This window comes from Microtus ochrogaster, chromosome 4 (genome assembly GCF_000317375.1).
Source record: "Microtus ochrogaster isolate Prairie Vole_2 chromosome 4, MicOch1.0, whole genome shotgun sequence".
In the NCBI taxonomy this organism is placed as follows: Eukaryota; Metazoa; Chordata; class Mammalia; order Rodentia; family Cricetidae; genus Microtus; species Microtus ochrogaster.
The window spans coordinates 4,716,324-4,727,902 of NC_022011.1; the positions used below are offsets into that span (position 1 = coordinate 4,716,324).

At 49.0% G+C, this 11,579-nt stretch overlaps 2 protein-coding genes across 4 annotated transcripts in view; both read right to left on the minus strand.

The window, feature by feature from the left end:
- Positions 1-3,756, minus strand: part of Slc7a6 (solute carrier family 7 member 6) — a 30,555-nt gene extending 26,799 nt beyond the window's left edge. Inside the window, exons 1-2 of one of the 2 annotated variants that reach the window (XM_005345425.3) lie at positions 3,011-3,756; positions 1,165-1,272 (exon numbers count right to left, since the gene is read on the minus strand). The gene's annotated coding sequence lies outside the window, so the exon portion shown is untranslated. Of the gene's footprint in view, positions 1-1,164; positions 1,648-3,010 lie in introns of those variants that run through there. The other variant, XM_026777258.1, reaches the window with a different exon arrangement.
- A 4,854-nt stretch (positions 3,757-8,610) lies between these two features.
- The window catches only part of Pla2g15 (phospholipase A2 group XV), a 19,232-nt gene continuing 16,263 nt past the window's right edge, over positions 8,611-11,579 (minus strand). The window contains exon 6 of one of the 2 annotated variants that reach the window (XM_005345426.3): positions 8,611-9,909. In XM_005345426.3, coding sequence (XP_005345483.1) covers positions 9,398-9,909 — 512 coding nt within the window. In that variant the 3' untranslated portion in view covers positions 8,611-9,397. The remainder of the gene's footprint in view (positions 9,910-11,579) is intronic. The other variant, XM_026778839.1, reaches the window with a different exon arrangement.

Below are 11,579 nucleotides of genomic sequence, written 5' to 3' on the forward strand. Positions count from 1 at the left end.
TTTTGAGACAGCATTTCTCTATAGCTGGGATTCACTGTCAAATCTTATACAGTAGTTAAAATAAATCAGTATAGATCATACATAGTTACTAGTCTCAATCTCTAAGATGCTGACATCTCTAAAATCAAAAGACACATCCTGGGACTGAGGGTGAGACTCAATGGGGAGAGTGTGTATTTAGCAGGGTTAAGGCTTAAGACCCTGGATTCAATCCCCAGCACTGATATGAAAAGTGGAAAAAACACAGCAGTTTCTAGCAGGATTCATCCTATTCTCCAGAATCCTGCAGCACGTGGTAAAGGAGTTTACTAGATCCCTAAAATTTCTTTAGGAAAGTTTAACAAGAAAATTATCATAGGCAATTTTTAAGAAAAAGGTAAATCATATAAAAATGCAATCACAAAGAAAGTTGTAGATATATTTATTTTAACTTTTTTTTTCAAGTAACAAAAATGATGCTTATTGTCTTATGAAGAATATCAAGTAACTGAGATACAATTTACCTCCCAATCACAATGACTAAGATACTCATAGCTCTGCCAAGCCACCATACCTTTAATCCCAGCATTTAGGAGGCAGAGGCAGGCAGTTTTCAGTGAGTTTGAGGCCAGCCTGTTCTACAGAATGAGTTCCAGGATAGCCAGGGCAACAGAGAGAAACCCTGTCTCAAAAAAAAAAAACAAAAAAAAACAAAACCACAACACTAAAACCAAAAAACAAACAAAACAAAAAACATAAGATAGAGGTAGGCACTGTAGTTCAGACCTATAATCCCAGCACCAGAGAGACTAAAAGTCCTCTCATTTACAGTTTGAGGCCAGCCTAGGCAACACTGAAACCATGTCTTGAAAAAAAATTAAAAAGACATAAAAAAAAATTCATTTACAAAACAAGTTACATGTGTTATGATGTTTTATAACACTATGATTTTTGTTTTGTTTTTGGAGACAGGGTTTCTCTGTGTCATCCTGGCTGTCTTGGAACCCTTTTTGTAGAACAGGCTGGCCTCTTAAGCCTTTTTATTAGCATCATAGTCACAAAGTATGCAAATAACTACAGGTTCCTTTTCACAGATTACGAGAGAGAGAGAGAGAGAGAGAGAGAGAGAGAGAGAGAGAGAGAGAGAGAGAGAGGAAAAACAAAGAACAGAGTGGTAATATTCACCTGTCACGAAATCAATGGGGATCCACGCTTTTTTAAGTTATTTCTCCACAAAACAGTCAGGTACCAAGAAAGGGCTAATTCCACTTCTCTGTTTTGGTCATTCAATCTCTGTAACAACAAACAAGTTCTTAGTTACTTGTCAAAAAATCTTAACTTACAGAAAGCATCAGAGTATTTCCTCCTGTAAAATCTAAATTTTACACTCCCATTATTTCCTCTACCACATAAAGGGTATGGCTGACACACATTTGGTGTCAGAGACTACCCTGGTCATCTCAAGTCATAGGGATCTATTGCTCTAGAGTCCCAGGTCCTAAGAGCATCATGTACATAACTGTTGTAGAAACATCTCCACATTCTAGAGATTACAGCAAGAATGCATAAAAGTCAGAAAATTCCTCTATCGAGATACTCCAAGATCAACCACATTAAAAAAAAATCCAGATAAATAAAGAAAGAGGGTGAAGGAAAAAAAATCAGGTTCTCAAGGTTTTCTTTCTGTCTTTGTTGGTCTTCCTGTCTTTCTTTTTCTCTCGTTTGAGGAACTAGGGATGATACCCAGAGATTTGCATATAGTATGCAATACTGTTAGAGGTCCTATATCCCTGTGACTTTTCTTTACATTTGCCAAGGAAGGAAAACCAAATATTACTCAACTAAACAGCCTAAGACCAAAGGCGGGAAGCAAAAGCCGGCTGTATGAAACCACAATGGAGCCTTAATCAAGTACGAAGCCTGGGCAGCTTCCTGAAGGGCCTCACCAGGTAAAGAGGTTAAAAAAAAAATCTCAGAAAGCAACAGCTTCAAGTCTGCTCCTGCTAAGTCTTCGAATCCCGGAGCAGCTCTCAGAAATCAGGCGCCAAACAGCTGAGCATCTTTGCTACACAGAGGGTTAGGTCAGCTGCCCAAGCCTGAGCGGTTCCCCCCTCATTTACAGCAAAGGCGGAATTCCTTCCCACACGTAAGCCCCGTGTTTACGACTGGTTCCCCAAGACTTGTTAAATTAGATGTTGATTTCTATTTATACTGGCCCATTACACAACACGGGGACAAGCCTTTGGACTTAGTGCTCAGCACAGAATTTTCAGAATGTTTCACAAATATTTCTGGACATTTGTGACATGAGATGGTCAAGGGAGATGACAAACTCGAGAGACTCAGAAGTGCCCCGGCCAGAGCACCGTGTTCCCGACCGCCAATCCCTCAGCACTCTGAGTCCCAACACGAGTCAGAGGTTTCAACAGCGCCAAGAAGCTGCATTCCGGCATTCGCACACCGCCCAGCTGTCTCTGCCCTCCCCACAATCGCGGGCTCCCGCACAACAGCCTCTCCCTCGCAATCTCTGCTCCAGGGGATCCCTCACACGGCCACGGACTGCGAAGGAGCCCGTCCCTCTCACACTCAGTGTCGCACACTCTCGAGGCTCCCTCACGCCCACAGTTTTCCTCCTCACACTCTGGGATTTTTCCGTCACGCACACTGGGTCTCCGTTACACTCTCTGCCTCGCAGTTTTCTCTTTCACACACAGACCCCCTCACACTTTAGAGTCTTGCACACTCACAAAACCATCCAGGGTCTCCCTCTCTCTCTCACGCACACACGCACGCACGCGCCCGCTCGCTGGCTGCGCGTGCGTCTTCCTCACACCACCGTCCACTCAGGGCTCCACGCTCCCGGCGTCCTCCTCTCAGCTGCGGCGTCTCTCCCGCGCCCTCCGCCCCACGCGGTTTCCGGCCCGCATCCAGCACGCGGCGACGGCGGCCGAGCAGAGTGCGCTCGACCGCACACGAGAGTCCCGGACCGAAACGGAACCAGCCCCGGGCCGAACCGGAGCCAGCCCCTCACCTCCTCGCCCCCACCAGTTAGCTCCCGGTGCCCCGGCGCTGCCAGGATGCTCGGTCGCGCCGCCGCCGCTGCCGCTCAAGCCCCGCCCACGCCACGTCACTCGCACCGGATCGCGACAGCGCGCGCCGCCTGGGGACCCGGCTCGGAGCGGGGGGCCCCCAGGCGGCGTTGCTTCCGGGCACCAGAGCGCGCCGGGGCCCTAGGCGATCCGGGGGCCGCGCCGGGGGCCCCCACGGACTGTGACTCGGGTCTGGTCGCCCACTCCTGGGATGGCCACTCCCGGACGCCGCACGCAGTCACTTGAAGCCCGTGGCGATGCTGAGACATGGAGCACTCGAGGGTCCCCACACACCGTTTCCTTCTCGGCCTTTGTTGGGGACTCCATACCCAATGAGACCTCACACAAAGACCTCTAGACCGCCTCGCCGTTTGACGGCCGGCCTTCAGCCTGTGGAATCCAGGAAGAAAGAAAGGCACACTCGGGATCTGTGCTCTGCCGGTCAGCTCAGATCCACTTCGACCACTTCTTGCTCCCTTAGCCACCCCAGGGCTTTGTCCTGGTATCGCCCGACCCTGCTGACACCCCTCTAGGGGAAGCCACAGCCTCCTACCCATCTCCTCTCCCTCTGGTCGCTCCTTCTCTATCTCCTTTTAGGTTATCTTTTTCTTTAGTAGGGCTTGCACTCAGACTCAGCCCTGATTTTATATTCCACTGCACCCTCTAACCGACCTGGCTGGCAGGAATAAAAAAATACATTCTAAAGAGACAGCTGTGCTCTCCTCTTAGGCTATCAGAATTAAAAAAAAAAAAAATAGGACCCAAGAAATCATTATTTCCTCCAGGAATGTCCCTCTTGAAGAGGAAGTGGTTGGAACATCCAAAGGAGGGTGCTCTTTTCTCGTGGAGAAAAATTTACAACTGGTCAGATGACCTTCAAAGAGAGACTTGGAATTTTAAGATTTAAACCCTATCCTGGGTGGCAGAAGGGATGGCTCAGTAACTAAGTTCACTGGCCGAAGAAGGGAGTTCTATCCCCAGCACCCACGTGGTGCCTCTAAACACCTGTAACCCCAGTTCTTGGGGATCCGACAGGCACGCATGTGGTACACATGCAGGCAGGCAGGCAAAAACATAAGGAAAAACATCTTTTATTCACACTGAATGAATCTTCTGCTTTCCACTATTAATTTGTCTCCATTTATCATTTTATTGAGTTGTGCTGCTAAACCTAGTTTGTTGGGGAACAGGCTGTACCCCAAAATATGGTAACCATGATCTTCTTGTCCATGATACCACACACTGCTTCCCAGTCGTTTCTTCTAGCCAGATGTCCTGAGTCAGACACTCAGTGGGAGACTCTGGAAATGCATAGTTAGTATCTGAACTCTCTACCCAGGTCTGCATGCCAACCCCCGGCCAGCTGCCTCAGAGTTCAACCTGCAGCACCTGCCATGTCAAAAGCACGTAAAATATCATGAGCTTGGTGGATTGTTTTCATTGATTGTGAAATTCTACAAAGTGTGAAACTTTGTAACGTGATCGGGTTATTCTACTAAGTGCAAAATTTGTAATGACTGGGCTGGAGAGATGGCTCAGAGGCTAAGAGCACTGGCTGCTCTTCCAAAGATCCTGAGTTCAATTCCCAGCAACCACATGTGTCTCACAACCATCTATCATGGGATCTGATGCTCATTTCTGGTGTGCAGAAGTACGTGCAAACAGAACACTCATATACAGAAAATACATAAATAGATCTTCAAAAGAAAAAAAAAACCTGTCTTAAAACTTTCCTTCCTTCTGCCTGATGAATGAAAATGAGGACATGACCCTCCTAGGTATGGTTGAAGAGGTTTTTATTGTAGATGAGAGGAAGGGCACCACCAGAAGCATCTGGAAGATTCCAGAATGAATATGGCCAACAGAATAGGAGAGGGAGTCGGGGAGAGGAAGAAAGAGAGGGGAGAGGAGGGAGGACAACGGACAGAGAGGAGCTGAGGACTAAGAGGCCAAGAGAAGAACAAGAGACACAAGAGTTTATATAGGAAAGTGAAGCAGAGGGAAGGGAAACAAGCCCAGGACTGGAAAGATTTAGGGTAAGGGACATGGGGGGTGACGAGAAATGCTGAGATGCCAGGACTCGACTGGGTGGTAACAGGTTCTAGGAAAGTCTGCAGTCAGCGTCCAATTTGATGTCAACAGGCACCTCAGCCCTTTGTCCCGTGTTTTGTTGAGACTTAACACCTATCAGATGACAGTCCTTGAGGAACCCTTGCTGGTTGGTGCCACCCGTTTGTGTAACCTCTGCTTAGAACCCTTGGAAGGTCTCTGATGCAAGTTCAAGAGGGCCCTGAGATGGATTGCTGGTTGTATGGAGCTTATTAAAAGTCATTAACACCATGGACAACACAGACAGACAACAGCATAGCAGGGACTCTGAGGAGAGTTCAGGCTCTGGCCCCAAGAAATAGCGGCAGAATGTCTACAAACAGGAAATCAATAGGCAGTTGGTTTCTTTTTTTTTTTTTTTTCGAGACAGGGTTTCTCTGTGGTTTTTGGAGCCTGTCCTGGAACTAGCTCTTGTAGACCAGGCTGGTCTCGAACTCACAGAGATCCGCCTGCCTCTGCCTCCCAAGTGCTGGGATTAAAGGCATGTGCCACCACCGCCCGGCCGGCAGTTGGTTTCTTATACCACACTAAGGATGAGGAAGGCTTCCCAGCATAAGCCTGGATTCAGCCCCTCTGATTCCCAGACTAGAGGCAGGGTGGGGGGGTGGGAGCAGGATACTCCCTACCCCATGTGAGAAACACTGTTACGTAGAGATCCACAGACAAGGATCAGAACAGTGCCTGTAGGGGGTGTGTGTGCTGTAAGTATCGCAGCCTGGGCAGCGGCTGGATTCCCTTACAGCCTTACACACCTCTGGACGTGTATGTGAGGCTATATAGATTTAAGTCAGTTGCGCGTGACCCTTTACTTCTGGAATCAGTTCCCCAAGCCTCTCTGAGACAACGCTCCATTCAGTGACAGCCCACCCACTTGTCCTCGCAATAGCTGCGTAGAGAGGGCTGGAGAGATAGCTCAGAGGTTAAGAACACTGATAGTTCTTCCAAAGGTCCTGAGTTCAATTCCCAGCAACCACATGGTGGCTCACAACCATCTGTAATGAAATCTGGTGCCCTCTTCTGGCCTGCAGGCATACAAAATAAATAAATCTTTACAAAATAAATAAATCTTTAAAAAAAAAATAGCTGCGTAGAGAATCGTGCCGGTTTTCATCTAGATCTCTGGCTCTGCTGCCTCCAGTTCCCATATAAAAGCTCACCAGCTGAACGCTCTCCACGTATAAGACACAGGACGAGATGTTTTCCAACGTCGGCATTCTTGTTCTACAGGAGCATCCCTGCAGGATACACTTATCCTCATTGATCAGATAAGGAAGCTGAGACTCAGGAAGGTCCAAAGAAGAAAGGAAAATTGTCTGCTGCTGGTGGAGTGCTTCTCTGCCTCTGAAATTAAGGTTCCAGTGGGGCCAAGAATCGAATGAGCTGGCTACAAGGTCATCACAGGAGATGGCATGGGCGGCGGGTAAGTAGGTGTCAGGTGAATAGGGCCGGGGAGTGAGGCTTCTTTTCATGTTACCAGCTTCTCACTTAGGGTACTGCCCCAGCTGGGCTTCTATGTCCTCACCTCATTCACCCTTTCCTGACGACCCCTACCTCCCAGGTCTGGCCAACACTGCCTCCATTATACCTGGTACAGTGAGGCTTAGATCGCCCTCTAGTGACCCCAGAGTATATTAACACCTGGCGTCTAGTCTGACCGACTCAATTGGGAAACTATCATTGGAACTGAGCATCCTCGGGGACTCAGGTTCTATACCAAGTTGAGGCTGGGACCCAATCCCTCCACATGCATCCTGTAAAGCATACCACGTCTGCTCTTCGTGTATTCGCCACACCTGTACTCTGTGATGGTTTGCGAGTCTCGGGCAAGGGCCTGGAGATTGACACACAGACAGACAGAGACACGGGGGACACGGGTCATCCTTGAATTCCCCAAGCATGACCCCTTTATTGTGTTCAGGGCAGCTTATATAGGGATCCTTAACTGATAGCCACGCCCCAGCCAAACCCACCAGAAACCACTCCTCTGCCATCAGGAACTCCTGAGAGTCTCAAGCAGCTGCAAACATAGGAAAACAAGTTGTTTACAGAAAATTCAGGGTCTGGGGGTCCACAGCCCCGACACATCCCTATCTCAGACACTCCCTTAGTCCGTCCCTCTCCGTACACTCCCATTTCTTAGCCGTCATCTCTACTGCTCACACCTGTCTTAACCTAGTCTCTCCTTCCTACTAGGATCCTTGAGAACAGCAAAACTCACAGGAGTATATGAGCTTCCAAGGCTTCCTCCTGGGTTTTCAGGGCTGGCGAGTTTCCCACCATCTGAAGTGAAGTTCTAAGGGGTGTTATGGTGAAGCTGAGCTGGCTAGAACCTGATCTCTTACTAGGACTTCCTGTCCAGACTCAGAAAGCAGGGAGAGAAAATGCTGAATCTAAAAACAGCGACTTCCTAAAATGAACTTCAGGTTCAAACAACACTGAGACCAGAAGCTGAGGGAAGGCAGAGATTAGGGAGTCCAACCAGGGTTATTTGCAGGATCATCCTTATCCCCAACCTCAGCTTTGGGGCATCATATGGGGACTGCTGATCAGGCAGAAGGGTGAGGACAGGAGCCCAACTCCTAGAGATACAGTTCTGAGTCTGTTTCTTGGTCCCAGTGGAAAAATGGATCCCAGAGGACAGAAGGGTAACGGGGAGAATGCTGAGACCCAGCAAAGCTGCAGCCCAAATGGCCACCTCTCCAGCGCCTTCCTACCTTCTGCTCCACCCCTCCCGCCTCTCATGCACAGCGCAGAACAAGGCACCTTACAGTATCCAGAATACTTTTATTGCCAAAATCGAGGTACAGCTTGCTCAGGGCCCCAGACGGGGGCCACCACTTAGGTGAGAGACAGATGACAGGAATGTGCTTAACAAGGGGAATCCAGTGCCAGAATCGTCGTGGGAAGGCAGTGTATGCAGTCCAGCCTGAAAGTGGTTTGGGGACCCCAACCTAAAAGTTGACCAAGTCTCAACCCACAGTCAGGTCCACTGTCCCTTGGACAGACCCAGGTTCACCATCCCGGCTGTCACACAGAGACCATGCAGCATCCCTGGGACAAACAAAAAACCCCTAGCTGGGACACTGTGCTCCTAGGTGTCGGGGACCCTTTCAATTCTCTGGACTAATTTCTGCAAACCAAGACCTGTTCAGTTGCTTGGTGGGAGCAAGCACTGGGCAGGAACTCTACCACCTCTCAACTCCTGTGCCAGCCCAAGTGGGTTGTAAGACCCTACAGCAGGGTGCAATAGGGTGGTGGAGTCCTCAAGATGGTGGCTCAGAGAAACTCCAAGCGACTACAGCTATCCCCTTGAGCTCCTTTTCTAGGCCCTTCTCTCTTTTTTTTTTTTTTTTTTCGAGACAGGGTTTCTCTGTGGCTTTGGAGCCTGTCCTGGAACTAGCTCTGTAGACCAGGCTGGTCTCGAACTCACAGAGATCCGCCTGCCTCTGCCTCCCGAGTGCTGGGATTAAAGGTGTGCACCACCATCGCCCGGCGGCCCTTCTCTCTTTAAACTACAGTCCCAGACCTAGAAAGCCAGCTTCAGTACTGGGACCCACATCACAACCAAGGAGAGCAGGAATCCTAGGACATGTCCCCCAGAATTGAGGGGTCCTCTGCTGCCCAATCCAGAACCAGGACCAGGATGCTGCAAAAGGTGAGAGGTAGGAGTGGAGTCTTAACAGCCCAGGACCTGGAGGAACCATGGGGAATACAATGAACTGCCCTGCCTGCAGGGGTGCTGGGCTGCAGCCAGGAAGCCACACTCAGGATGTCCACCAGCGAGCTCACAGGGACGCTAGCAGCCCTAGCCAGTGTGTGGGAAGGTCACCTGACGGTCACTGTGGAACCTCAGCTCACAGGAAGGATGGGGCCCAGTGGGCAAGAGTAGAAAGGCCAGAGAACTAGGAGGACTGCATGGCCCGAGGTGGGGACTGGGGTAAGGAGCCAAACAAGGCAGCCTACAGAGCCAGTCTGAGGTCGCAACTCCATCAATAGCAGCATTCTTTCTATCAAACGTCCTTTGAATCCACACTTATCTCTTCCTTCGTCACTGCCATTATACATAGGAAGGATGAGAAACAGCATTCCCCCGAGGCAGATGCTTCACAGCCTAAGACCTAGAAACTTGAACAATAGTCACAAACTTTACCAAGCTTGTAGGTCAGAGCCAAGAGAAGCTCCATGGTCCAGCCATCCAGCAGTCATGCCTGGCACAGGAATCAAAGCTTGAAAAGCACCCGTTTCAGATAAGCCAGGGTAGTGGCATTGGCTAACATCTCGATGTGTTCACTTCCTGGCAGCTCCTGCAATGATACTTTGTGCTCTTGGCGCTTCTGCCAGGCCTGGCACTGCAGGACATTCTCCAAGTTGACGGTGCCATCACCATCGCCAAAGCAGATCTTTGGGTCACGGTCAGGAAAGCTCTCGTAGTAGAAGGAGTCTGGCGTGGGGACGCCAGTCCCATAGAGGCAGTGCAGCTCCACACCTGGTGGCGTCATGGTCTCAACTAGCCCTTCTGTGTCCTGCCGCATCAACCAGCCGTCTTCAAATCCGATGTCCTGGAAGAACTGGCGATAGTCACGGAGTGTGTAGTTACTTGTGGGTGTGTGCACAAATACCTTTTCATGTGACCATGTGTGGTTGTATGGCAGTAGCCAGCTGGTGGATACAGCAGATCGCTGCTGCTCCCGGATCTTCAGTGGCCCAATAACAGGGATGCGATTGTTGTCTCCTGGAAGGAAAGCAAACTACCTGAACAGCAGGTTCTCCAACACTCCAGAATCTTAGACTGTTAACCATCATCATGATCTCCATTCTGCACCACTGGCTTTTATTTCTTTTTCTTTTCTTCCTTTTTTTTTTTCTGTCTGTGGAAATTATATATCCATATCTACATGTTCCTTAATGTATTTTTTTTTTTTTTGGTTTTTTTCGAGGCAGGGTTTCTATGTGGTTTTGGAGCCTGTCCTGGAACTAGCTCTTGTAGACCAGGCTGGTCTCGAACTCACAGAGATCCGCCTGCCTCTGCCTCCCGAGTGCTGGGATTAAAGGCGTGCGCCACCACCGCCCGGCTCCTTATGTATTTCTTCAGCAGATATTCAGCCAGCACTTTGCCCCCCCTCAAGTTATTTATGTTTGTTCATCTATAAAGTGAACCCCGTTACATACGTGAGTTAATTTATTTACTTCCCGATCTTAGAAGTCAGAATTTTGCTATAGCGAATCTTAGCTGGACCCTGAGAGGTTTAATAGAACTTAACCCCCAAATAAACCTCAATACCTGTGGGCACAGCCTGGCGGTGGTGGCGCACGCCTTTAATCCCAGCACTCGGGAGGCAGAGGTAGGTGAATCTCTGTGAGTTCGAGCCTGGTCTACAAGAGCTAGTTCCAGGACAACCTCTAAAGCTACAGAGAAACCCTGTCTCGAAAACCCCCCAAAAAAAAAAAATACCTGTGGGCACTAATCTTGTCTAAGGTGAAGCGGCCAAGTCAATTGGCCAGTTAGGGTGTTTTTGTTTGTTTTATTACACTGACCTGTGTACTTGCCTTTCCTTTCCTAGGTCCAGATCAGCATTCAGTCAGCCTGCTTTCATCCCACCCATCTACAATGCACTTTTCCAAGAGGCCAGACTTGCTAGAAGCAAGGCAGTTGGGTGGAAAGCTGCTGCTGGAGTCAGCCATAGCTGGAGTCAGCTAACAGCTGGGGTCAGCTCTTCCCATTAGCCAATGAGATTTTCAGGGCCTGAGGCAGCTTAGAAAGGAGTTACTTGTTCAAGAACTACCATCACCCATTATCCAACACTATCTGAAGGCAGCAAGCCCTTTTTGGCCGATCCCAGGATCTCAGCTTTGCCTGCTACCTCTAGAATCCTTGGGGAAAGGGAAGCCCCAAGAGTCCATGGATCTCTCTCTCCCACCCCTGGATTTCTAGGGCTGACAGCAGTTTCCTAACATCTGAGGTAAAGATTTACTGGGTTTTAAAGGAAAGCTTTGAGAGGGCCAATGCCTGAATTCTTACCATGTCTGCCTGTCAAATTCTGAAGGCACCCACATGTCTCCCTGTAGGCCCAGGAATGGCAGAGCATACGACTCTGATGACTCCTCACTGTATCTAAACACCTGAGCCATGAGCTCATTGTTCACTCAACCCAGGCTCACTACTGGGAGAAATTCTGGTTTGGTTTTTTTTTTTTTTTTTTTTTTTTTTTTTTTGTTTTTTTTTTTTTTTGGTTTTTCGAGACAGGGTTTCTCTGTTCCTTTGGAGCCTGTCCTGGAACTAGCTCTGTAGACCAGGCTGGTCTCGAACTCACAGAGATCCCCCTGCCTCTGCCTCCCAAGTGCTGGGATTAAAGGCGTGTGCCACCACCGCCCGGCTCAAGAATGACTTTTAAAGCATGAAGT